The sequence below is a fragment of the Mchenga conophoros genome, linkage group LG12, assembly GCF_057382185.1.
Source record: "Mchenga conophoros isolate Kocher_MC1m ecotype Shallow Benthic linkage group LG12, M_conophoros_male_GT1.1, whole genome shotgun sequence".
NCBI lineage: Eukaryota > Metazoa > Chordata > Actinopteri > Cichliformes > Cichlidae > Mchenga > Mchenga conophoros.
The window spans coordinates 8,031,276-8,058,494 of record NC_140537.1 but is presented as its reverse complement, the minus strand read 5'-3'; the positions used below and the strand labels follow the sequence as shown (position 1 = coordinate 8,058,494).

At 38.9% G+C, this 27,219-nt stretch overlaps 1 protein-coding gene across 3 annotated transcripts in view; it reads right to left on the bottom strand.

Moving 5' to 3' along the window:
- The window catches only part of slc4a5a (solute carrier family 4 member 5a), a 39,647-nt gene that overhangs the window by 2,480 nt on the left and 9,948 nt on the right, over positions 1 to 27,219 (bottom strand). The window contains exons 6-25 of one of the 3 annotated variants that reach the window (XM_085293561.1): positions 24,257 to 24,409; positions 22,941 to 23,054; positions 20,693 to 20,748; positions 18,986 to 19,143; positions 18,805 to 18,892; positions 16,738 to 16,892; positions 16,228 to 16,356; positions 15,441 to 15,615; positions 10,601 to 10,734; positions 8,784 to 9,055; positions 6,504 to 6,538; positions 6,004 to 6,195; positions 5,129 to 5,242; positions 4,628 to 4,789; positions 4,303 to 4,481; positions 4,049 to 4,121; positions 3,638 to 3,706; positions 3,105 to 3,278; positions 906 to 1,091; positions 744 to 802 (exon numbers count right to left, since the gene is read on the bottom strand). In XM_085293561.1, the coding sequence (XP_085149687.1) occupies positions 744 to 802; positions 906 to 1,091; positions 3,105 to 3,278; positions 3,638 to 3,706; positions 4,049 to 4,121; positions 4,303 to 4,481; positions 4,628 to 4,789; positions 5,129 to 5,242; positions 6,004 to 6,195; positions 6,504 to 6,538; positions 8,784 to 9,055; positions 10,601 to 10,734; positions 15,441 to 15,615; positions 16,228 to 16,356; positions 16,738 to 16,892; positions 18,805 to 18,892; positions 18,986 to 19,143; positions 20,693 to 20,748; positions 22,941 to 23,054; positions 24,257 to 24,409 (2,677 nt within the window). Of the gene's footprint in view, positions 1 to 743; positions 803 to 905; positions 1,092 to 3,104; positions 3,279 to 3,637; positions 3,707 to 4,048; positions 4,122 to 4,302; positions 4,482 to 4,627; positions 4,790 to 5,128; positions 5,243 to 6,003; positions 6,196 to 6,503; positions 6,566 to 8,783; positions 9,056 to 10,600; positions 10,735 to 15,440; positions 15,616 to 16,227; positions 16,357 to 16,737; positions 16,893 to 18,804; positions 18,893 to 18,985; positions 19,144 to 20,692; positions 20,749 to 22,940; positions 23,055 to 24,256; positions 24,410 to 27,219 lie in introns of all 3 variants that reach the window. The other 2 variants (XM_085293560.1, XM_085293562.1) reach the window with 2 other exon arrangements.

The following is a 27,219-nucleotide window of genomic DNA, read 5'->3' as shown; positions in this document are numbered from 1 at the left end:
TACAGAAGTAATGAATTGAATTTCTTGTTAAAATACAGGCCATTTAAAGGGTGTGCAATAAGTCAGTATATCAATATAAAAAGGCTATGTGATCAATTTTCATGCGACCGAGTCTATCCAAGTATTTGCCAGTTTCATGTTTAGTTTGATGAGCCATTCAGTTAAAATTTCTTATTTTGTCTATGTTCCAGTTCACCCAAACTGCACAAACATGCAATTCCCTCTAGTGGTAATGAGCTATACAGAAATCAGTGTAACTAATACATTTTTTTGCAGGTACATTCCACCCAAGAAATATTCTCTGCAAAAAAGAGGGGGGTGAGATTAATATAGCTTTAAATCAAAGGAGCTTACCAACTGGTAAAGTTGGAGCTACTTTTAATTATTTTTGAACAACTGCATATCTTAATTTATAGTAACACATCAAAGGTTATTTGTCAGCTATATTAATATCTTCAAAATTGTTCTTATATGCAGGATTTAAACAGTGTGTGAACTTATGCTGCATTTTCCTAGTTTGGACTATTTTATGTCTTATGCTGCATCACTGACCGAGTATCACTGATCCTTATGTATATTTTGTGAACTGACCCTTTAACTGTGCACTTTGACATATATATATCTGTGTGTGTTAAAGAGCCCTGCGTGTGGCTGCAGCCTGGCAGTATGCTCCCCACTGAGTCTGTGTGACATCAGGATAGACGAGGTCTTTGTAGGGGATGTGCAGTTTGAGAACACAGTACCTTCGATCCAAGTCTGACTCAGAGCTGGGTGAGTGGTTCGCGTAGCCGTGATACTTGTCCTGCAAGCAAAGACATACACACACAGTACAGACGGTGCGCTTCACACACTTATGTCATGGTTTGTCAGTCCTGTAGGGGGCAGAAAAAGCTTGAGTTTCTCACCTCCTCCTCATTGTCATCAGGTTTGGGCTTCTTCTTCTCTTTCTCCTTCTCTTTCCCCTTCCCCTTCTTCTTGTCATCATCCTTCTTCTTCTTCTCTTTTTCAGGCAGGAGGTCATCCACCCACGCCAAGTCGTGCTGGGAGAAGACCATGTCCAGCATCTTTCTGACCACCATCAGACCCAGGATCTGGTGTTTGACACAGAGACAGACCAACACAGAGATCTTGTTTCAGCTCCTGGTAACATTCATCTCATATATGAGTTATGCTGTGAATATGATTTTCTGGATGCCATGTATAGGTGATGTTAATGGGAATCACTGGTTGACACAGTAAAATCAGAGCAGTATTTACATACTTTAAAAACACCATTAAAACTATCGCTTTTACATATTCTGCACATTTACAGCTTCTATATGTGGAAAAGATTCATGTACAGGGTGGGCCATTTATTTGGATACACCGTAATAAAATGGGAATGGTTGGTGATATTAAAGTCCTGTTTGTGGCACATTAGTATATGTGAGGGGGCAAACTCCTCAAGATGGCTGGTGACCATGGTGGCCATTTAGAAGTCGGCCATCTTGGATACAACTTTTGTTTTTTTCAATAGGAAGAGGGCCACGTGACACATCAAACTTATTGGTAATGTCACAAGAAAAACAATGGTGTTCTTGGTTTCAATGTAACTTGATTCTTTCATGAGTTATTTACAAGTTTCTCTTTGTTCACAGCCATTGACATGTCGAAGAGGTTAACACGTGAAATTGTGTTGATATCTGGTGAACGCCGTAACCGGGTCATTGCAGCAGATTTCAATGCAAGACACCCTACAAGACCACCCATCTCCCATGCTACAGTTAGCAAACTGCTTGCTAAGTTTCATGAAACTGGTTCAGTGTTGGATTAGCCAAAATGTGGACGTAAGAAAACTGTCACTAATGAAGAAACATCAGTGGCTGTCCTAGCTTCATTCAGCAAGAGCCCACAGCGTAGCAAGAGCCCACAGCATAGCACTCGCCGCATGTCACTGGAGAGTTGCATTAGTCGAACATCCCTTCGGCAGATATTAGCTACTCACAAACTCCAGCTACTGCAGCATCTCAACGAGGATGACCCAGATCGGCGCACAGAATTTGCAGAATGGGCAAAACAAAAATCGGAACAGGACCCTCAGTTCACGCAGAAGATTTTGTTCAGTGATGAGGCAAACTTTTATGTGAATGAAGTTAACAAACAAAACCACCGCTATTGGTCTGACACCAACCCACATTGGATGGATCCCTCCAAGACTGTTGGAACAACAAAAGTGATGGTTTGGTGTGGTATATGGGGTACAACGATAGTGGGTCCATTCTTCATCAATGGAAACCTCAAGGCCACTGGGTGTTTGAAATTGCTACATGATGATGTGTTTCTCTCTTTATGCACTGAAGCTGGCACGTTCCCTGAGTTTTTCCAGCAAGATGGTGCACCACCACATTATGGATGCCAGGCCCGAGCATTCCTAGATGAACAGTTTCCTGGAAAGTGGATTGGTCGTCGTGGGCCAGTTGAATGGCCCCCAAGGTCTCCCGATCTGACCCCATTAGACTTTTATCTTTGGGGTCATCTGAAGGCAATTGTCTATGGTGTGAAGATACGAGATGTGCAGCACCTGAAACTACGGATACTGGATGCCTGTGCTGGCATTTCTCCTGCGGTGTTGCTGTCAGTGTGTGAAGAGTGGGAGAAGAGGGTTGCATTGACAATCCAACACAATGGGCAGCACATTGAACACATTTTACAAGTGGTCAGAAACTTGTAAATAACTCATGAAAGAATCAAGTTACGTTGAAACCAAGAACACCATTGTTTTTCTTGTGACATTACCAATAAGTTTGATGTGTCACATGACCCTCTTCCTATTGAAAAAACAAAAGTTGTATCCAAGATGGCCGACTTCTAAATGGCCACCATGGTCACCAGCCATCTTGAGGAGTTTGCCCCCTCACATATACTAATGTGCCACAAACAGGACTTTAATATCACCAACCATTCCCATTTTATTACGGTGTATCCAAATAAATGGCCCACCCTGTAGTTTTAGCATCAGCATCTGTGTTTCTTCCATTTCAAAACACTTGTCTCTCAGCTCCATCCATCTCACAACACAGGATCTATAATTTGTGGTGCAAAAGGGAGTATTTCATCACACTTACCATAACGGGAAATATGATTGCCAAGAAGGTGGACTTGAGGACCCAGAGCACAGCCAGACATGTAATCTGGATCAGAGTGAACAGGTGTACCCTTCTGAGAGGAACATGACGCAGGTAGGTGAAGTCAGGTTGGTGCTTGGAAGGCATCATGTACAACTTTATCCTGTCCCAGAACTGTGGAAGGCAATGACAACAAGAGGGTTGAGGGGCAGGAATTTATGTTAAATACAAATAAACTTACAACGATCATGAGTGCTTAAATTATTTAGAGCAGACTTGTGCAGTTTATTTATTGTTGTTTCACACATTGTGTCGAATTGAAAACCTTTTTCTTTTCTTTTCGATTTTTTTTATCTTTGCGGTCTATATGGACATAATGGTATCAGCATACCTGTTGGTTGTTATTGTTACATTTTTTGCTTAAAAGCTTTAAATAAGCCACTTCACATCTGCTGTCTGTAACTCAATAAGTAAGCTGCCCAGCCACAAATTACTCAAATCATAAATAACACCAGCTGGCATACGCATGGTACCTGGATTCCACTGAGAGATGCTACACCCATGTAAAGGAAGACACCGTACAGCACAGGCATGGGGATGAACTGCAAGTGAAGGTACATGTTGGCCATAATTAAGAGAGTTCACAGCATCACAATGAGAGTGAAATTCTGACTCTTAGCAAAAATGAGTGTAGATGTGTAGAGTTTGTAGACACAGCTCTAACCAAGCTAATAACCACCCAAACAGGGCAACTGAAAAACTAATATGGAGGCTTCAAAATGTGGGTACCTGAAATTTGTTTAACATAATTTATTGATTCATTGTAGTGAGCATCTTGAGTTTTGCAGATAATAAAAACAAATCTTGAGGAAACAGCAAAGAAAAAAAGCCTCATATAACAATTACAAAAACAAAAATAAAAAAATCCATTATGCACCTCATACCTTAAGTACAGGAGCAAGGAAGATGGAGACTCCAGTGAGAACGAACACCAGTATGCCTGTCACTCTTTGTTCTCTGTATGTTTGACATTGACGGGACACAAGAGAGCGTCAAGTCAGTTTCACAATGCACTCATCTACGTCAGCTACAAAGGATTTAGGACAGTGGTTCTGTAGCTCTGCGATGTCGGTAGTGGCGGCCTATTTGACAAACTGCACTTTCCTTTTTATTTCTGAGCTCTTTGTTTTTACGCTACCTGACCCCGAGGAACTGCGGCTGCTCTCCTGGAGCACTCGATTCACTCTCCATCTTCAGAGAGTCGATGTGAGCAATAGAGATGACGGTGGCAGCCACGTACCAGGGCAGACCCAAGAAGGAGCATGTGGCCATCAGGACTCCAACCCAGAACAGATCCAAGTGATAGCCACAGCCTTTCTGCAGGGCAAACAAAGATCATTTCTATTAAAAGCAACCTCATAAGGGGCAGGCTGTGAGTCGATAGGCTTCTGTCTGAATTTATAGCGCTGTTTTGTGACTGTTACTTTGGCTTTTGATGTTGATTTGACTGGTTGCACACCTACCTTAAGTTTGTTCTCCTTGCGGTTAACAATGACAGCGCTGATCTGCTGATCCATGAAGATGAGGATGGTGACAAGCAGGGCGGGCACAAAGCTGGCCAGATACACCCACCATGGATTCTTCCCAAAAGGCATCACAAGCCAGCCACGACCCGGTCGAGTTGGCTGTTAAATGAAAGGCAGCTTTATTTTTATTAAAAGCGAGGATTCAGTTCCACAAGATCATTATTGGAACATAATTTTAAGCCAGTGTGATGAAGTTCTTTTGTTGTGGAGAGTTAATGCAATCTGTAGAAAGTCAAAGTGCATCCCTGCAACGCTAACAGATATAACGGCAGCATGGATCGTCTTCTCTAACTCTTAGCACGTTTGTTATCCAAAATGTTCATGTTTCCATTCAAAATTCCCTACCAGTCCCCAATACAGCAACATGTCATAGAGCTGCTCATTTTGGAAATTGTTTTTTACTTGTTTTCTTCTATATATAAACAGTTTGGAAATTACCTTAAATTCTGTTGGGACAATAAGCTTGGGAGTTTTGAGTCCCATTAACATGTCCAGCCCAACAAAGGTCATGATGGACATGAAGATAGAGAAGTCACTGATGAGTTTCCTCAGCTGGTGCCAAACACAGAAAAAGAGAACAGTCTGTATTACAAAGATAAACATTTGCAGAACTTAAAGATGAGATGCTTCCGAGGTCTAATAGGCAGGAAGCTGCTTATAAATACTGAAAAGAAAAAGTAGCCTGCCAAGTTTCACTTTAGTCAAATGTAATCCTGGTGTCTGAAAAAGGAATATAGCAAAATAAGAAGAATTACTTCTTTGTCTGGTTGGCTCTCCACTTCCTGCTAGAAGAGTTGCTGTGCAGGTAAAAAGGAAGAACAATGATCTAATAGCTAGGTTTTCTGCCCAAAAACATCTAACACTTTCAAAAACCTGGCAGCCATTTTTTTGTTTATACTATCTTCTTCTTCTTCTTTCAGCCACAGCAGATCATCTGCCTCCATCTCACCATAGTGTTCTCTTCTGTCACACCAATCCGCTTCCTGTCCTCCTTCACTACATCCATGAATCTTCTCTGGCATCTTCCTCTTTTCCTCCAGCCTGGTAGCTCCATATCAAATATCCTTTGTTCAAAATATCCACTATCACTCTGCTGCACATGCCCAAACCATCTCAGGCTTGCTTCTCTGACTTTTTTCAAACCGCTAAACCTGAGCTGTCCCTCTGATATGCTCATATTTAATCCTGTCCATACCTGATCCCAGGTATTTAAATACATCTAACTTCACTACCTCTACTTGCAGCTTCACTGTTTACATACATGTATTCAGTCTAGTTTCTTCTTACCTCCACCTGACAGATAGTTTACCCACCTTGGTTGGGAAGTAGCGGCTGAACTTGAACTTCTTGAGGGAGACGGTCATGGAGTAGGTGCCAAAGAAGAGGATGAAGGACATGAGGGCCAGATCGGGGACGTACTTGCAGGACTTTCCCACCAGAGAGCCTCCATACTTCACACACTCCTTCTTGCTCAGCTGGCTCCAGTCCAGAGCTGTCACATTCAACTGGGATGGTGTTGGCAGCAGTAAGAGAGGATGAAGAAGAGCGTAGTGTTTCGACAAAGACACGTAGAGAGCGAAAAATTGTCGGCGCAGATGTAAAGTTAGTAATAGTGAAAGGTCAGTGGGGTTGATGGAGAGACGCAGACACAGAGGAGGGAAAGCGACTTCTTTTTAGAGACAGAGCTGACACCTGGGTTAGCTGTAAACAAAGCATGTCTGCAGCTGCAATGTCGCCAACTCTGTGGACATTTATCTTGAAATATAGCAACAAAAAGTAGAAAATTAAACATTTAATGAAAGCAAGCACTCACCCCAGAGACACTAGAGCTGTTATCTGGCATTGGAGCTAAACCATTGAAGATCATTGCAGCCACTGTTCACGGATTGGGGAGAGAGAGAGTAGGGAGGAGGCAGGTAATGAGTCGGATAGCGTAGATGGGGTGATGAAGAAAACAAAAGGGGAGGAAAGAAGAAACGCAAAATATAATGAGAATCCAGCAGCTGGACAGAGAGCACTCCGAGTCTCATGCAGACAGACAAAGGGGTACTCACTTGCAAGAGACGGCAGCCAAATTGTTTGTGCATGGCAAAAGCAAAAAAGGATAACAATCAGTTACAGAAATCAATGTCTGCAGAAATGACTGCAAATCACCTGCACTTGAAAAAAGGTGGGTAGATTACCATCATCAAACCCCCCAACCCAAGAAGAATAAAGCTGTTGTTCAGCACTGCAGACCAAGGTTACTATAATTAACTAAAACAAAACAAACAAAAAAAGAAAACTAAACTAAATCACTTTTTAAAAAAATCAAAACTCTCTGAAGCGATTTTGTGAACTTCAAAAAATGAAGTAAAATAAAATAAAAATCTAGAGGAAATATACTTCGTTTTAGTGGTATATTTGAGGCTCTGTATATCTACAGGACTGCGAGTCAACCGCTTTTAACCCTCTCAAGGCAGGCGTTGCCGATTTGCAACAGTTAAAAACTAACAACCTGATTACTCAGAAGTACCACTGCAGGACTTGGTTGTGCATTAGCAACAAAAAGTTTAATTTGAGCCTGAGAGGGTTAAAAAGTTGCTTGTATTTTCTTGCAATACCTGTACTGATTTTCCTAAATCATGCCTCTTACATCGGGGGGGCTCCAGATTTGTTTTGTAGGCGTGGCCATATGGGGGGCACCAAACATATTGGGGTGGCACACCGAAAACAGAACTTTCCATTTTCATTATGCTGCTGTCAAATGTAGGTTACTTGAAAAAGATGGCAAAAACAGAAAAAAAGAACGATATGCCTAGTTAATTTCCTGCTATTATAGCTGATATCACTGAAAATAGGTACATATAAAAAACAATTAAGATTTTGAAATGCATAAAAATCTGCTTTAATTGACTGATTGATGAAACTTATTCAATAAAGACAGATAAGTGTTGGATCAGGTAAGAGTGTGAACTGTTGCCTGTCTCTGTGTTGGCATTGAGATGCACCAGTGATCTGTCCATGGATTGGCACCAGCTTTTCTGCAAACTTATTACATTATTACCAACATAGGACCGCCACCACCCCAACCCCTTCCCGGTGGCGCCCCTGTCTGCCTCCCCCAGACAGTAATACTAATTATAAAGACTAAAACGGAAACTAAAACTTTGCATTTTCAAACAATAACAATACTGCTGAAATGACTACACTAAATCGCAACCAAAAGGTGAAAATGAAATAAAAATAAATAGTAATTAGAAAATACAAAACTATTATAACTCTACTCCAGATATCATCACAAGTATGGTTATAAAGAAATGATGACAAAGACATCCACAGACCTATTATAGTGTAGTTATTTGTCAGTCCTCTCTGTGTGATGTTAATAGTTGTAATAAGTTGCCTCCAACATATGCTTGATATGTCTGTACAGCTATAGATGGTCAAAAACAGCTAAAACAGTATAATTTAATCTTCGGTGTGCTAAATAATGTGGACTGGTAGCAGCTTAAAATAGGCATCTGCTAGGAGACACATTAATGATGTATGCCATTAAAGTGAACGCTCTGTCAGTGAGCAAACACTGCAAAGGAAACCAGTGGACAAAAAAAAAAAATCTAACATTTCTTTGTAGCAGGCAAACGTTTCATTATTACCTGATCGACTAAAAACTGATGCGCATTATTACCTCGACAGCCATTCATTTGAAATCTTTTTTCTGATATACGTGAGAAATTAGTTTTAATATTTTAACTGTGAAATAAGTACCAAAGCTGAGATAAATAAAATTCACAATAACACTGAGTGATAATTTCTTTTCTTGTCAACAATCAACAGATCTTGTTAATAAATCCTGCTTCATGACCCTATCATGAGCCCTATGCATAATTAAAGTTATTTAGTTTGCTGTACTGCATTTATTCACATATTGTCATAAGTAATAATTAAACCAATGAAGTCAAGACATTAAAGCTGACGGCATTCTCAAATAAAGCTGTTGATAAAGTGAACACACACATGCGTTTGCTTCTGTAATGTGCCTGTCATGTCAGTCCAATGAGACTAATAATCCCCCTTTTCTCTCTATCCCTGAGTCAAGGGGTGAACTCACTCGGGTCTGGGGCCAGGCACTCGCACTTGTAGGTGGTGACATAGTCGGGCTTAAAGTCTGTGTTGATGGGATAATATTTGAAGGCGCCCACCATCTTCTTGATGGCGTCAGAGATGAAGATGAAGGATATAAGGCTGGAGAAGCCCTCCTCAGTAAAACGCGTCATGTATTTGATGATGTAACTGGCATCTGTAGCTACGAGGATGAAACACTGTAGGCACGAGTGCATGCCGATCCACAGACGCAGCTCCATGTAATCTATGCTGTTGCTCCTGTGGAAGCGACAGGTCAGAAAAACAGGTGGGAGCAATGATGAATTTAGGCACAGAACACAAAGATGTCCAGTTTTGTGCAAACAGTACATTATCTGTGAATATAGAGCAGCTTGATGGGGAAAAACAACCGTGCTTGGAGTGTTTACAGACAAATATCAAGGCTTGAGTCATCAAACACATGATATGTGCGAGCAAAATCACCAACTAAACAAGAAGGACTCGGTTTGGACTTCTTATCCTTCCTTCTTTATATCATCATCTTATCAGTCACATGCACAAAATAGATCTATTATCATGCATATATACTTTGCATGCATATAATTATAATTCTTTCCACAATTAAATCTACACAAGTTTAAAAAAGTTTTAATTAATGTTTTTTTTAATTTATTACATTCAAACTGGTTATAATTCTGTATATTTAAACTGTTGATTGTTTTTCCAAGTTTATTCAGTTTTTACACAGTTAAATGTGATAAAGTTAGATAAGCATTCATGTGGAAGCCCACTAATGTTATTTAATCTTTGAGAAGGACCACTGTGTCACTGCATCACGCCAGCCCTAATGGCCATCAACAAGCTGATATTCTGACCCATGAGCGTTTATCAACGATTACTACATTATTACATGCATCATCTGCACGAAGGCATCGGATCACACTCATTGTCAATCTTTATCTCACCTTTAAATACAGGTGACTGCATTTTTCACATCTGTCATGCTGTCTTGTTAACAAACCCTCTACATACAAACTAACATACTGAAATCTCAAAGCTGTCTCTGGAACGCTGGCTCTGTATAGGACCACATTTTGCAGAATCCTCAGAAAAATACAACACCAGCTAAAGCGCTGGTATTTTTGGGCGCATCAGTATGTATCAGGCTGGGATGTCATCTACTTGACCTAGTTTGTTTCATGCAAACAAATATTTCGTATAAACAAATATACCTCTTGGAATTTTTCACAGTGACAATAAAGAAAGTTTGATTTTTGGTTAACATTTTGTTTTTGTTCACACTTAAAAATAGTTCACTGTTTCAGTACAAACACTATGTAGCAGGCTGTGTTTACATTTATACTCTGTGGTATCAGGGCTGTCAATATAAATTGAGTTAAGTACAAGTGATTGCAAAGTGGATTTGAGGGTTGGTATTTAATGGTAGCTGAACTCATTACTTCAGCAGAACTGCAGCCAGAGCAAAGATCAGAATGGCAAAAGCGCTTCTCTGGCTGTTTTCTGGTTAAAGTAACCAGCAAATTAGAATCAAGGCATTAATCCTTTTTTTCTTCATCTTCTTCTTTCTGCAGCATTTCAGAAATTTGGATTTGCATTCAGCCTGAAGTAAATAAAGCCATACATATGCTCCCACATACTGCACATAGCATTTCAACTGAAACTCTTCAACCTAAAATGATTTTAATGCAAACCGTAAACATAATAATGTGGTGAGATGAGATGTTTACTCCTGACATTACTGAGGTCTCTTCAGAACATGAACCTTCCCAGTATATAAATCTACTATGCTCTAAAGCAGCTCACTTGCTGAACTCAAACAGCAGCTTTTCAAAGATGAGGATGGGTCCAGTGGAACTGAGGATGATGAGGGGCTGACCACCAAAGAAACAGAAGACAGAACCAGCCAGGGCTGTACCCAGGAAACTCTCCATCACACCCTGTTGGCAAAGAGAGAGAGAGACAGAGAGAAAGAGAGGTAATAGGGTTGAAATAAGTGCTGCTGTGGAATGAGATTCCCACACCAATTTGTGAAATTAACAGGTGACTAAAAATCGCAAAGTGTTCTGTTGCTGATTAAGACAGCAATTCAAGACGAGAAGGAGAGCAGAGTAACAAAAAAACAAAGACTTCTTTGTGTGTTGGTGGGAGAAAGGTGATAGCAACTGCTGTGTTTGAGAGCATTAGACATAATGCAAAAGGCTTCACAGGGAAGCAATATAGGCAAGTCAAAGCACTAATCTGGAGTTATTTCTGCCTGGACCTGTGTTTTTGTCAATGACAGTTTGTTTTTGTGTGGTGCAAAGATATTGATGCTTAACAAGAAAAAAGAGAACAGCTCACAATGAACTAGAACATGTCAGAAAAATCAACACATGGATGGTCAAAGGAGCTTGCAAAGTAAAGCGTCTGGACTTCTTTAAGTTGCTTGAAGACGTTTCACCTCTCATCCGTTCTAACTTAGAACTGAAGAAGCTTCTCGGATGAGAGGTGAAACGTCTTCAAGCAACTTAAAGAAGTCCAGACGCTTTACTTTGCAAGCTCCTTTGACTACGATGACCTGGATGACTGAGAACCTTCACAGACAACACATGGATGGCAGCTGGACCAGATGGCATCCCAGCACAAGCTCTCTTATATATATATATATATACGTTCGATACAGTGCTTTCGGTTCAGTACACATATGTATCGAACAATACAAAATGTTTAATTTATTTTATCAACTTTTCTTCTGACGATGCTGTCTGTGTTGAGAGCTCAGTGGATCTGCGTTCGACTACTCCGCCTAGGCTGCATTGTCGAGCGCAGATCCACTGAGCGCTAGAAATTATTTTGTTGTTTCTGCAACATTAAATTTAAAAACAGTACTTTTTTTTTTTTTGCAAATCTCTTTTTATTAGCATTTTTTCCTTTTTAACAAACAGAAAGTACTTAAAGGACATTGTAGAGTAATCATAAAAAGTAAAAACAAAACAAAACAAGACAAAAAAATAAATAAATAAATAATAATAATTGTAAAGACAAAAGGAGACAGTGGAGGAGTTACAGTGAGTAGGAGATTAGTTCAGTCACAGAAACCCCATTTCAAGTTAGAATTTAATTATAAAATAGAATAGAATTTAAGATTCCTATGTGAAACCAAAACCTTCATATTGAAAATTTGTAGAGATTAGGATGTTTGTCCACATAAAGGACAGTAATATCGGTTTCCGCCACTGAACCCCTCATACAAATTATATACAGGTCTAAAGATAAAGCACGCATATAATAAAAGGGTTACATCCATAAAAATCCAAAGAGGAATACTTGTCATTGTTGTTATACTTTCCAGATCAGAGCCAATTAAAAACTGTACTTTTTAGTTAAAATATATTAATAATAATTTTAATACATTTCAAGAATTTAAAGTAAAATTTGTTCACTTTGTCATTGAACACTCTGGAGTTCCATAGTTTATTGAGTCAGTCTTGAGTGCAATATAATTTTGGTGTATAGATATTTATAAACAATAACGAATCTTGAATATTCTGACCTCATTGCAGTGGACTCTATTTACAAAGCCAAATACTCCAGTGAGGAGAGGTTCACATTAATGAAATAACAGAATCACTGTATTATGACTGTGCAGCAAAATGTAACTGATGATGGTGTTTTGTAGTTTCTCTCACATAACACCATGACGCACTGAAGTAGATTATCTAATTATAGACAAACTAAATTAAACAGAGGAAAACTGTGTCACTGACATGACAAACTAGCTGCGTAGAGCTTAAGACTTAATATGTATCTTACCTAACTTCATAAACATGACACGCAAATTATGCTCGAACTTCCTGAACAGACACCCATTGATTTTAATCTACTGCTGCTACTTGCCTGTGTTTACATGTGTTGCCTGCGCTTGCTGCTCCGCTTCAATGGCCAGTGGATGCATCGACAGTAGACTCATCTATGAGACACTCATCTTGAAATACATACGAATTGTTCTGTAACTCTAATTTTCCTCTCTATTGAAACACTACTCAATTATCACTAAAGGTCACCAGTTAACATTCCAGGTAACCTGGAAATCTGTCCTCCGCACATTGGCCTAACTACTGATTAGGGGAATAGCAGGGATCATTCTTCTTTCTGCTATTTTTTGGTGCTTGAACTACTGATGTGATTAGCTGACATTAAGATCTGATAGTTTAACCTGGAATGTCTTCAGGAACGGTTCTCCAGGTTTGTTCAAGGACACTGAAAGCTCTTCTTTGGATATTGTTCCTTTTGTTCAATTTTCTCTTAAAATGATCCCACACTGCCTTAACAATGTTCCAGTAAGGCCAATCCATGGCTGACATTATTCCATTGTGCACTTCTAAGTATGCTTGGACAGGCGGTGTTTGGGATCACTATCATGGTGAAGATGGTGAATCAAAATCAGACGGCATTTGTCTGCATTCATATTTTCATCAACACCACTGGCTGAAATATAGCTCCAAACCATGACAGAGCCTCCACTGTGTTTTACAGATGGCTGGATATTAAAAGGAGAATGATTTGAATTTGGATTTATAATGACATAAGATGCGTTGCCACTGAATTTCCAGTTCTCGTGTAATTCTGTATACCTTCCTGTTTTCAATGGCTTCTTAAAGCCACCTTTCTACTGAGACCATTTCTAATGAGGCTTCAGTGAACAACAGTTGCATCAACTGAAGGGCCACATGTGTCAGGTTTTTGCTGTTCCACTGTACTGTACATTCCTGCAAGATTGAAGATACATAATTACAGTTAAGTTGTTTTTTTTACACTCTTATAACTCTGCATTACATCAGATATTGTGGATTTTTTTTAACAATAATAAAAAAAATCTGAAGGCTGAGCCATCTTGACAGATCAGAACAATAACGGTGGATCTACAGTAATATTAAATAATTCATGGCCAATGCTGTCAAACAGCAGTGCTGACAGCATCACTCTCTTTCATAGCATAACATAAAACATACATTGCAGAATTTTCCACCAGGTTCTGTGACCACCAGAAGGCCAAAGTGCAGCTGTTTCCTCATTCACAGGGAGCCAGAACAAAAACACAGAAAATCATTCATCTGCGTCTTGTTGTGCCGACATGACAAGTGACATCACAGCCAGTGTTTCTGTTTATCTGGTCTCACTGTGCTCTTCTAAAGGCGTTCTGTTTTCTGTGTTTTAACTAATGTGACTGTGTTATTGTTGAAAACTTAATGTTAGTAAATATGTCTTGTTGCCAGCCATCAAAATGTTAAAATTATTTTTTAAAGACTTTTTACAACCAGGTTCATCAAAATCATGGACAATTAAAGCAATCAAAGCAAGGTGCAGTCTCCAGGCCCACACAGACGTCACTTACCTTAAGTCTCCCTGCAAGATCAACTTTTCTCCAGTCGCAACAAGAATTTTGAAAACATAAAAACATATGATAACCTCTTATTCCTATAGGGTATCATTAATGCCATCACTATAAATTAAAAAGGATGTTTCTCCTCATATATAAAGAGCATTTCTATATTCAAACGACAAGAGACGAGAAACAGAAAAAAAAATGTTTGTCAGAAGCTTTCTACCGGTCAGATAGCAGCTCCACCATTTTTACGATTTTTTAACAATGTAATGTTTACTTACTGTGGAATTGTACTCAGTTGGAGTTCAGTCCCTGTCTAGACTTAAAGGCTCTCTGCCTTCCTTGTTAAGGAACTTTATTAAGGGGTTTAAAGTGACGTTAGCTAAGTACATCAAAAATAATCTGATTATCTGCAATGAAATTACAGGAAATCTCTAAACGTCTGCTTTGACGAAAAAACATCATGATGACAAATAAATGAAATGTCTTCTCAAAAACAAAAATCACAATTCAGTTCCCCTAAATAACACCAGTTAATGTTATTGCATTTACTCGGTTGAACACAGGCAACAATATACAGAACTTTTTGTATATAGTTAGTAAAAAGATTAAGAGATTCAAGATCAAACTCATAGAAAGAAGGACTGAGAGAAAAAGGCAGAACAGCATGAACTACACAGGCACAGCAACATGCTAATAGCAGAGAGATGTCAAATATGACATGTGTATGTTTCTGATATTTTGATTCAAACTTAACAAAGCTATGGGCTGGCTTGGAGGATGACTTGTTTTAATGAACAAGTTAATGAGGTTGAAACTCCCACCAGGCTTTGATACTTCGGGAAAAGGATTAAGACCCCGACGATTTCAGAAATGGCACCTACTGGATTTAATTGGCCCCTTTTATGTCAAAAACTGTGAGCTTGTGATTTTGCCCCATCTGTTTGGGCTTGTTTAGGATCTATAATAAATTACAAAAATAAAGATTTATTGTTCAAATCACTGATTAAGTCTAATGCTATTTTCATCCCATAGCAGTCCACAGACAGAAGGGAAATAACAAACAAGAGACGGCTACAAGCCACAAACAGCTGTTTCCCTGGTGATTTTGAGCAATTGTCACAAATGCTGTGATTTAAATAAACGATGCTTTGTTTTCGATGCTTACTATCAATCTGGGTAGCTCGAATTTTCTTTCCAGCAAGGTAGTAGCTGCAATGCACTTCAAACAGTGCTTTCTCCAAATGTACAAATCGTTATTACGGCACTCGGCATCACCTGGTAATTGTCAGTGGCGTCCCCAAGGAGCCCACCAAAGGTGATGGCATTGGTGATGCAGCCTAAGTAGATGAAAAGCACAGCGGAGATGGACTGAATGTGGAACCCTTCGTAGAAATCACTAGGGAACCATGGCAATTTCCTCTTTATGTCCAAGTACAAACCCCCACAGAACCTGTTGCACAACAACAACCGACACAGTTGGTTAGGATGCTTCACACACTCCGCCTCTCAGCATGTCACAGTATTTTCTCTGAAGCAAGAAAGCAGAGACTATATCCATGAATCACTTACACAGTGATTTGACATCTATACTTGTAGGCAGGAGAGGTCACTGCTTTCGCTTTTAAGTCTATTTTCTCCAAGTTTAAAAAGTCACTTCTGTGCTTTGACTTTGACAAAGTGTAAGCACTACTTACCACTGAAACCTACTCTCTCAGGCTATCATTGGCAAATTGGATTTGGATAAAGCCATATTTATCCTTTTATAGAACATTTTCTACTCTGAAACAAAACAAGACAAGGAATGTTCCATTTTCTTTGTTTCTTTCTTTTTGCAGGCACAGCTGAAACTGGCAATCCAATACTGTCCATTTTACATTAGTTTAACTTTTGTACCTACAGCCACGCTACTTATAAGGAAGTATCGGCATTTTTTTAGGACAGGTGTGCTTAAATAACTTGCCCATTCTGCCAAATTTTGATAAGGCCATATTCAAATTCCCAGAGTCTGCTTGTGTTTAGTCTAAACCTCTCAGCAGTTTGCCACGCGGCCCGGGCTGCCTACCGTCCAGTGAATGCCAGCTCCTCTCCAAGCTCATGCTGAACTGGCATCTCCTCGTCTTCTGCCAGGCCTCCACCTCCGCCAGCTGTGCCGTTCATCTGTCCCAGCTCATTTAGGGAAAAGACTGACTTCCTGCAAAGGACACGTACATGCCACACATGTGAGCAAATATGAGATTTAAACTTTTTTCACATATCGTTAGCTTCATAGCATAATTGCCTAAGTCATTTGACTAAGTCAATGACTTAGGCACTTATGCTATGAAGCTAACGATATATTTATTCACTCGAATGGTCTGTCTATAAGCTGTTTCAACCTTGCAAACTGGTACTTGCTGACTGAAAGGCACAATTTCACCCTTTCTTTCAGAGAACATTTTAATTTTCTGTAACTCGATATTTCGACCTAAAGGATTTTAGTATAGTTTGCAATTGCTCTTGGCACATCGCTCATTGTTCAACTACAGCTTTTTGACCTTTATATGTATTACTCAGGCGGTTAGACATCCCCAACCTTTTGTCAGCCGAGGGAACCTTCTTAGGCGGCTCAATGCGGATTTTGGGATCCCATTCCCCAGGTGGAAGCACAATCACTTCGTCCAGAAACTCATCTATTCCTGCAATAAGATCTTCCCGATCTCTTGCCTTGTAGGCTACGTCACTGAAGAGCTGGGAGGGAGGAAGACAGAGAAATAAAAGAAAAGGTTTTACGCTTTCTCTTGGTAATAGTAATAAGTATGTACTGCCCTAATAAGCTGTGTTTGCCTGTCACCTTTGATGGAGACATATTGAACATTGGTTGTTAAGGCTATATTGACATCTGTCCTCAGCTGGATTCAATTCAAGAATAACTGCCAGTCAGCCACTAATCATGCCCATAGAGATTAGTGTGCACAAGCATTATATGTTTCTAAATAAGGCTGTATCAACAACAGGGGGAAAAAAAATCAAGCAGTGGTTCTAATTGGCAGTGAAAATGTTCTAATGGGCACTGGCCCCATTCAGAAATCTTTTACAAATAGTAGATGTGGTACTTTATTGATTTTCTCCATCTAACTACACTTCAAATAACTTGGTTTTGATCTGTAGAACAGTCATTAGATGCGTCAGAGCCCTTTTTCGCGGTGCTGCCATGTTTTTTGGTTGAGTTAAATCAAGCTAATGACTGCACAGGCTATTTTCTACATAGGACAGATGCTTTACAGTTAGTTGTTGGCACACACAGTAGTAAAACAACTTCAAGCAAAAGGACATTTTGCCATTAAGAAGATTACGAAAAATTAGCAATACAGTTTGACTGTAATGCTAATGTTATAGAGTCAATGAATGTGTGTATAACCAGCACTATTGACTCTGTGTAAGAGAACGCTAACATAAGCACAATGACTACATTAACATGCTTAAATCTAGCCGGTGCAGTGGTGTAAATGCTCACCGTCTTAGTTAAACATGCTAATGTTTAGCACCAATCAGAGGTTAATGCTAATGCTAGTTATTATTATTGAGTAAATTCAGTTCTTTACAGCAAATAATAATTATCAACTGCACAAACTGTTCTACTGAAAGGACAGAACATGGTCAAAGTCATCAAAGTTAAGCCTAATAACTGAACATGAGAGCCTGTAGGAGAGAAGCACGGCACTCAAAGAATCCTCAGTAGAAATCTGTTAATATGAGCCAATCATGCTATTGCAATGACGCATACATAGAGTTTCATGACAGCTGCAGCTGTGTGGTGGCAGAGCTGTGTACCCATAGGTGTGAATGTCCAATATCTTGACTGTTACTGTTAAGACATGTATTACTTAACAAATTAAGTTATAAAAATAATTGATGAAACAATTAGTTTAATAAAAAGTTTTTTTTTTGTTTTTGTTTTTACTAAAGTAGGAATTTGAATGTTTTTACTTAATGGAATATTGTCTGTATTACGGGAAGAGACTGACAGCTGCTGACCTAATCTTGGTTTTTGAACAGGTTTAAATAAAGCGTTACACATAAACATGTTCTGCTCTTAAATTTGACCAGCACTGCCTTGTCAGTGTGGCACTAGAGGAGAGATTGAACTCCTATTGAGATGCCACATAATAATTGTCAATATTCAATAATAGGTCAGCTTCATATTACCAGCCACAAACCTATAATCATGTTTTAATTGTGGATGGAAAATGTGCTTCTTTTGCACTCGGACTCTTTTAAAATAACAGCCTGTCACTTCCTTACTGTTTGTATCTGCTATTAAAATGACACACAGTAACTTAGTGACACAACACAGAATAACAGCTCAAACTGTTTTCAGGGAAGAGAATACTGCTGCCATTAGAAAACAATTAACGACTCATTATCCAAATAGAAACCCCACTTATAGCTGATGCTTAACAATCAACATCACTTCCAGACGTACTCCAAACATAATGCTGGACATGCCAGTGAACGCTGAACATGTCCTTTAAAGGAACTGTGAAGAATCTTTATATTTCTATTTGCTCAGGTTTCCTGAGAAATGTCAGCATCAGATTGTCAAGTCTAATGAAGAACGCATGCTATGGAAGGATTTTAACACACAGTGACAGGCACTTACATCATCCACCATTAGAGTTGCTATTGCTCTGCCGATCTCATTATAGGACTTGGCCTTTCCTTGGGGCCCCAGCAGAATAAACAGAAATCTGTAGAGTGAGGAAACAAATGTGAGGTATGTTCTGGGACTGCAGATGTTTGTTGTTGGTTGGCGGGCAATGACATATTGTAGGGATTTTTACCTGGTGGGAACAGGGACCTCTGTTAGACCTCCTAGAGTTGTAGCTTGGGCCAGGCGAACAAACGCCACAAAAGGTTTGTTGAGGAAGTCTACCTCGCCCACTAAGACATTGGAAGCCTCCGCGTCTCTGGGGATCTTCTTCATGAATTTATTTTTCAACTACAGAAAAAAGGGAGAACGCAGTCCAGCATTATCGTGTCGGCATGGTAGAATATGTGTAATTCCTACATGTTATAGACTTTGCTCTGAGGTATTCATATTTCATTTTACATGTTTAATTGTTTTGTTTTTGCATCTTGTGGCAATCTTCAATTTCCTATACGTATTACTGTCGCGCTCTCATAGTTTAAACTGAACATACAGAAAATAAACTTCTTACAAAATCATTTATGTAACTTTAAAAAATGTATTAGTCTTCTATTCTCTCATGTATGACACCAAATTGAAAATAATATAATAATACTGAACCAGCTGTTTAAGTTTATCTTATAAAGTCATTTTTCAGTTAGGAGGATGTTAAGACAAAGACTGCTGTAACTGAGACGTGTGCTTTTATTGTGACGGTGTTGGTAGGTGTAGTGATTGGATCTACCTACAGGGATCATTAAAGTTTCATTCTGTCATTACAGTCTCTCAAAACCCGGCAGATTAGCCCAGGAGGACGTTTTTTAAATGCAATCCTGTGTAGTTAAGTGGGCATAAAATCCTTAAAGAAATGCACACAAACAATCAGAGAGGGAAAACAATTGCCTGTGACCCGAAATGGTGAACCAGTCTGACCTGTTTGATTACATCTAAAGGTGTGGCAGGAAATTGGACTGATGCACAATAACACAGAGTAGTGGAGAGCCTTTTCAACAACACATAACCCGAATCTGTGGCTCCACGTGAGAGCAAAGCACGTGGACTGATGGACCGACAGTGAAATCCATCTTTTTCTCAGTGCCAGCTCAATATCGACACAGAAAATGTGGCACACACAAGCGCAAATACACACTGTAACAAAATGAACAATCGCTTGTCCGTTGTCACATGCGACCGATGTAGACCTCAAAATAGAATTTGAACAGCTAGCCAAACGATAAGTAGAGCCCTCGGAACCGGACAACCAGTGCTGGCCCCCCTGCCGACTGTCACAGACAAATTTTGTGGCCCACATAGCACCCTTTAAATTCTCATTCATTTCTTTTTTTTTTTTTACACGATCCCTCCCAGTGAATAACACATAATCTGACTTGTCAGTTACAAAGCCCTGTAGCCTAATTGAAGCGACATCAGCACGCCTTTGCAGCGGCACTGGCATGCGTCACCAGGTTTAACTCCCATTACTGCATCAGCTTCACTAATGAGTGAGTTATGTGTTTGCACACTCTCTCTGTCACTTGATGTCACCTCAGCGAGCAGGTGCAATGAAAAATTGATGAGCGATGAAGAAACAGCAATTCAATACAATGAAATGCCTTACTGGTAGGCAATCTGTCCAATCATGAAAGGCAACAGAGTGGAAATAAATGTATCCTCCAGAGATTCCCTCAGTGCAGGCAGATAGACATTTGCCAGTAGAAAAGACAGGAACATGAATTTGGTCATTGTCAGGATCAAACCAAAGCCACACAACTATAAAACACACTTTTAAAAAGCCTTACGCATGTGAAGGCTGTATCCCTGACATACTGAATGTAATGAGCTGGTTTCAGTAATAACTCACCTGGTCTGTGCTTGGAGTGTCCGCAATATCATTCATACTCCTGCTCTGGGCGTGACCTGCGAGGTTGGGACAGTTATACAGTTATTACTCTTTATATCCACCTACTTGGAATCATTTCAGGCCTGAAATTGATAACTGGCACATAAATTCTATGAGATAAAGCTATTGGGTAAATCTTCACAGTCTAATGCACTACAGATGCCATAAAGTCTTATTTTATGATGTTCATGCATTTTGGAAGTAAGGACAGAAAGTATGTTTTTAGTTTTGTCACAGTTAGTGGTGAGGTTGTAAAGGCTGTAGTATATTGTATATAGTATAGAGCAGGGGTGGCCAGCTCTAGGCCTCGAGAGACGGTGTCCTGCAGGTTTTAGATAACACCCTGGGTCAACACACCTGAATCAAATAATTAGTTCATTACCAGGCCTCTGGAGAACTTCAAAAAATGTTGAGGAGATAATGTAGCCATTTAAATCAGCTGTGATGGATCAAGGACACATCTAAAACCTGCAGGACACCGGCTCTCGAGTCCTGGAGTTGGCCACCTCTGGTATAGAGTGTATTGCAAAGTTGTAGATCATTGTAATGTATTTGGAGATCATCATTTTAAATCAGGAAACAGTTTGTCTTTTGTATTTTTTGTTCTTTTGGTGCTACTTTTCCCATTTCCTTCACTTTCAGTTTAACCACACTGGGTGTAACTTGTAGGATGATGTAAGTCTTGGAAATCAATCTTTAAAAAATCAAAAGTATTTTATGATATATATATATATATATATATATATATATATATATATATATATATATATATACTGAATACTTCAGCAGCCATAATTCTTGTCATTAGAGGTGGGAATCCAGGGGCTCAATACTATTACGATATACATTCACTACACTGAAGGATAATTATCTATGGTGCACTATGTGATATCCATGTAACTGAAAAAGTAAAAATACCTCTAAAAATCCAAAAAGCTGTCATTTATTGACAGTACTTTTGTGTCAGCATGTGTGTGCATTTTACTGATCAATGAAATAATGCGTCATTTCAGTTCATTGCTTTCTGACCTGCTTTCCCCTCCTGTCCACCATTTTCCCCATCATCTCAGTTTCATCTACACTATATTGTCAATCTCATTCTCTTATGAATGCCACCATATGATGTCATTGTCACGGCGGAGTGCGCCGATAAGTTTAGTTTACAGGACCCAGAAGCAGACACTGAAAGACACTGAAAGACGCTGAAATGAAAACTAAGAAAACTGTGAACACTCAGGAACTAAAGAACTAAGAAACTCAGTGAAAATACTATGACAAAACTATGAACACTGAGTAAACTATGACAAAACACTATGGGGATGCAAACAGACAACCTGACAACGAAACATAGAAAACAGAGGACTTAAATACACACATGAGGTGATCAGGGGAAGTCGAGACACATGAGGAAACAGCTGACAAGGATGAACATAACCATGCACAGGAAATGTAAACTCAAACACAATGACATGAAAACTGGACTTTCAAAATAAACAGGAGAACACGATGAGGCAGACCAAACAACATTGACACATGAGACATGAAACACAAAGGGCAGGTGGGACCAAAACCCAGGGAAAGGGGAAATGAGGGGATCCAATAACAGCACTAAGGCTGAACCACTTAGGGTTTTTTTGGGAGCTAGATGAGCTAAACCCAAACGATAAATGGCAAAACATGAAGCCTCAAGTTCTAACTAATAATACAAAACAAGAACTTAACATTTCCCCATAAATAAACAATATATCATGAACTCAAAATGCTGGGTCACAGACCCAGCCCATGACAGTCATGAAGTAGTCACTCTTAATGTCTATTTTTTCCCGTCCTTATTTATGCTCAAGAATCACTAAAGAGCAAATTTTCCATGTGTTAGAATGAAAATCCAGAATTAGGAGAGATGGCTTTGACAAATCAGTATCCTCTGAGTACATAAATGTGCTCAGAGGATACTGATTGGTCTGTAAATATGAGCTAACAATCTGAGCTTGGTGTCCTGAATTTATTTATTCAGTCTTCACATATGCAGAAATGTTAAACAGCAATCTACAAGTGAAACTATAATGTGTTATTTGGAGATTGTAGGATGATACAATTATGGTTATATAGGCTTTGACTCTTCACAGTGCTCTTAAAACAAGGAAAAATATAATGACTTTTATTTTGAAAAAACATCAACCGGCTTCACAAGCCAAAACCTGACACTCACGCAGGCGGCCATAGTTGGCTGCTGGCTGCTGCTTTATTCGGAGGTCCTCTGTGGACCTGTTGAAGTTGGCCATTTGCCCCGGACCTGTTCCACCTCGGGGTCCAACATTCCGATCTGCCATGGGAAGGGAAGCAGGAAGAGAAACACAACAGAATCAGTGATTGGAGGTGATGCTTTATGATTTCTTGAACACCATGTGTCCTGTCTTGATGATATGTGAAAATGCTACAGTGGTAATTAACTCATCAAACATTAATACGTCCCCTGTGGAGGATATGAGCCTTGTTGACTCAAGAGTGTTCATTCATTCAGTGAGTGAGTTAAATATATGCATAATTCATTTCTCAGTAGCATCAAAATTACATGTCAGCCCAGAATGAAGCCAAGCCTCCTGACCCAGTATGAACCTTCCAGATCCCTCAGGTCATCTGGATCCGGTCTTTTATCAGTTCCCAGAGTCAGAACCAGACACGGAGAAGCTGCATTCAGCTTTTATGCTCCTTATATCTGGAACAAACTCCCAGAAAGCCTCAGATCAGCTGAAACACTCAGTTTATTTAAATCTAGGTTGAAGACTCACCTGTTCTCAGCTGCATTTGAATAAAGAACCAAATCCACACTTTTAAGCTTAAATTTCAAAACTAACATTTTAACTACTGATTTTATCTATTGTTCTGATTTTACCTGTTTTGATTTTATATAGTTTTGTTTGTTTGTTTGTTAATTAGTTAGTTAGTTAGTTTGCTTGTTTTAATCAATTTTAAATCATGCTTTTTATTTGTTTTTGTTTCTAATGTCTCTGTAAAGCACTTTGAATCACATTGTTGTTGAATTGTGCTATACAAATAAACTTGCCTTGCCTTGCCCTTGCCAACGACAAAGAAAAAGAATTGCTATAATTAGGGATTCACAGTGTTGTTTCATGTGATGGCATTTCATAATGCTAGCTCTCCAACAATGTGTTTAATATTATCAGTCAGGGGAAACTCAAGCTGATGTAATACTTTGGCAGGTCAACTACCTGTTATCCTGTAGACTAGGAATGAGCAATCAATTTTCCCAATGAGCCACAATTATGGCCAAATTATAACATCTACTCTTACTAGTAGTCGTTTATAATGAGATAAAATTAACACTGAGCAGAAATGAGTTCAGCTTACTGCTGCGCCTCTCCCCAACAGTCTCGGTTCATCATGTGGTCCCTTGAGAAAGTTAATCACCCACCCCTGCTATACTTAGAATATTGGTCTCTCATGGATTATTCACACAGAGCTACACAGGGCAGGTCAATCTGTGTCACAAGTTGGGTCACTCACTGGTAGAAGAGCTGGACTTGCCAATGTCAACTAAGGAACGGTGGATCGGTTTCTTGGTCTGGTGTCGATGCTTCCTCAGCAGGACAAAACTGATCTTTTCTCTGAGATCATGAGATATCATGCCTTCCTCTATCTGTCTCTCAATGATGTCATCTAGAAAAGAGACACAAAATTTCACATCTTAAGAGTTCCTAACTGGAAGTTAGAGTTGAAAAAGAGTTTCATAACACTGACTGTAGTCTGCTATCGTGTAATATAATGAATGCTTTGCATATACTGATGATAAGTATAAATTTCTGTGTAAATTATACGTCTATGGTTCTGTTATGCTGTCTACATCCACATCTAAAATGGTCTAACTTGTTATTTGAAATGGCAACTTGTTGTTCAGTGTAAAAAAATGACGCAGTCTCATTTGCCCCTGAGACTGGCTCATGCCACTTAGGAACAACGGGTTGTGCTTGTGCCTATCAAAGTGGTATGACTGTACACTATTATCATTTGCATGTTCTCTTAGGAGTCTGACCAGTGGCCACCAAACAACTATTAGTTGTTTGGTAAAATTTTAAGCATGATTGCCAGCAGAAATGTACTCTTATTACCATATGGCCATGTTTTAAATCTATCATTTGGACTTTATAAACAGTAAGGAAATGTTTAATTGTCAATAAAAAAGCTATTTATAGTTACACAAAAAGCTTACTATAATGTGACTCCTTATGGTGGGCTTCTACATGGTAGTCATGCACGCACAAGTGAATTTTGCGAATGAGTGACCAAAAGAAATTGGCTCTTAATTAACAAGACGTCAGCTTCTGTGCCACCCAAATTAAACCAATGGTCTCAGCCTGATCAACCCTATAAAAATTGTCTGACTCTGCAGTTGCATAAAAGTTCAATTAAATGAACAGCAGGATGCTTTTTATCATAGTGAGAGAAAGGCTGACAGCTATTGTGCATGAACAAGGAGATCAAATTAATTAAAGATTATATTCATACAAAGCAGAAGACAAGAACGAATTAGTCAAAATCATTCACCGTTTGCTCATTTTAAAAATCACAGTGTGCTAAAAAGCACACAAACCTGCTGCATTTGAGCTCTAGACAGAAAACCCAGATATATTAATAGCACCTTGGAAGGAAGTGAAGTAATCATTTCAGAACAAGATCAAATCACATTTAAAGAGGACAGGACAGCACAATGGACCAGCGCCACTGTGATTCAGGGTCAAGTGTGCTACTGCCTTCACCACCACTGACAAGACATTTTTATCTATCTGTGTGGGTAATTTAAGGTTATGTCTTGGGGAATACAGAGATAAAATATTGTGAAATGACACAAGGACAGCTTAAAATGAATTTGTATGAGACGCAAAATAAAAAGTGGTGTCATGTGAATTTGTTGTCTTCTGTTGGTCCAGATCACACAAATTGATACAAGAAGAAAGATTTTGGCCAGTAATGTGTTTAAAATTTCAGAAACACACCAACTGTTCTCTTTAACACAGAAAATGGTAAAGAAAAAATATTCAGGAAACTACGATTTCTATGCTGTACTGTGCAATAATCTTGAGTGGGCACTTCTTTACATTTTGCTTCAGAGAAGCCAGACTGTTTTACTTGGTTACTTCTTCCTTTAATTTTAAAATTGTCTTGGGCAATAGTTCTCTGTTTTTTCCCTTCAACCATTGTCTGCTTTTTCACTCATTTTCAGCCCAGTCTATGTATCTGACCATTTTAACAAGAATGTTTTTTTTCTTAGCTAAGTCATCTAACACTTAATTTTGAATTCAGGCATAAAAAAGACTTCACTAATAGTTAGGTAACAGACCTAACTCAAGGGATGAATCTATGTTTGTTACTAGCAGCCTGTCACTATTTGTTTGTTCCCATTTCTTTGGTTGAATTTATGAAAAATTCCAAAGCTAAAACAGTTTGACAGGCATAAAATCCAATTTTTGCAAACACAAGGTGAATCCCAAAGAGCTATTAGCTGAAAACATTGTATATATAATAAATATTTGATATTTATTAGCTTTATTACAGTATTTATTCATTTATAGATTATTCTTCTATAAATATATAAAATAAGAAGTTACAGGCCAAAACAACTATCTACAACAGAGCTGAACAGTATCTAAAGTCATGTCCTGAACAAATTGCAATAAATCCAACAAAGACCTGACACAGGAGACACTCAGCTGATAGATCTGCAATTCACTGAAGCTTTATCAGAAATGGTCTCAGTGGAAGGGTGATTGACAAGAAGCCATTTTTAACAAATAGAAACAGGGAATAAAGGCTGAGGTATGTCAAGTTACATAAGAAAAATGCAATTTAAAAAATTCTGTTTCAATAAGGAACAATAATAAATGTTTAAACATTCATTATTGTGAAGCATTAACATTGTGGAGGGTCTGTCAGCAAAACTGATGGAATTACAATTAATCAGATTATGATCCACTATGCTATGCTACCTAGAAAGGATGTGATTAGCAGCTGCTTCATTTTCCAGCATGACAATGATCCCCAACACACTGCCAATGCAGTAAAGGCATACTTGAACACAAAAAGACACAACAGAACTTCCTCAGAGTCCTCAACATTACTGAAGCAGTGTGGAATCATCATGACATGTAATGAAACAAAATGCAGCCAACATCCAAAGAGCTTTGGAGTCTACTTCACGAAGCCTGGAGAACTATTCCCAGAGAATACTTAGAGAAAAGAAAGCTTATCTAAATTCAGGCTATGTAGAAGGATAAAGGTACATCTATACTATACAAAATCGTTAAAAATATCAATAACCATCTACAACAAACTACTACTGAGAAAAATGTGACCTGGTTTTGAATATCGGAGCACCACTTTTAAAACAATCTTATCAATCACTTGACCAGCGAGTGGAAAATTAAGGAAATATAAAAAGATCTGATATGTGCTAGAAAATGTTCTTGCAGTTT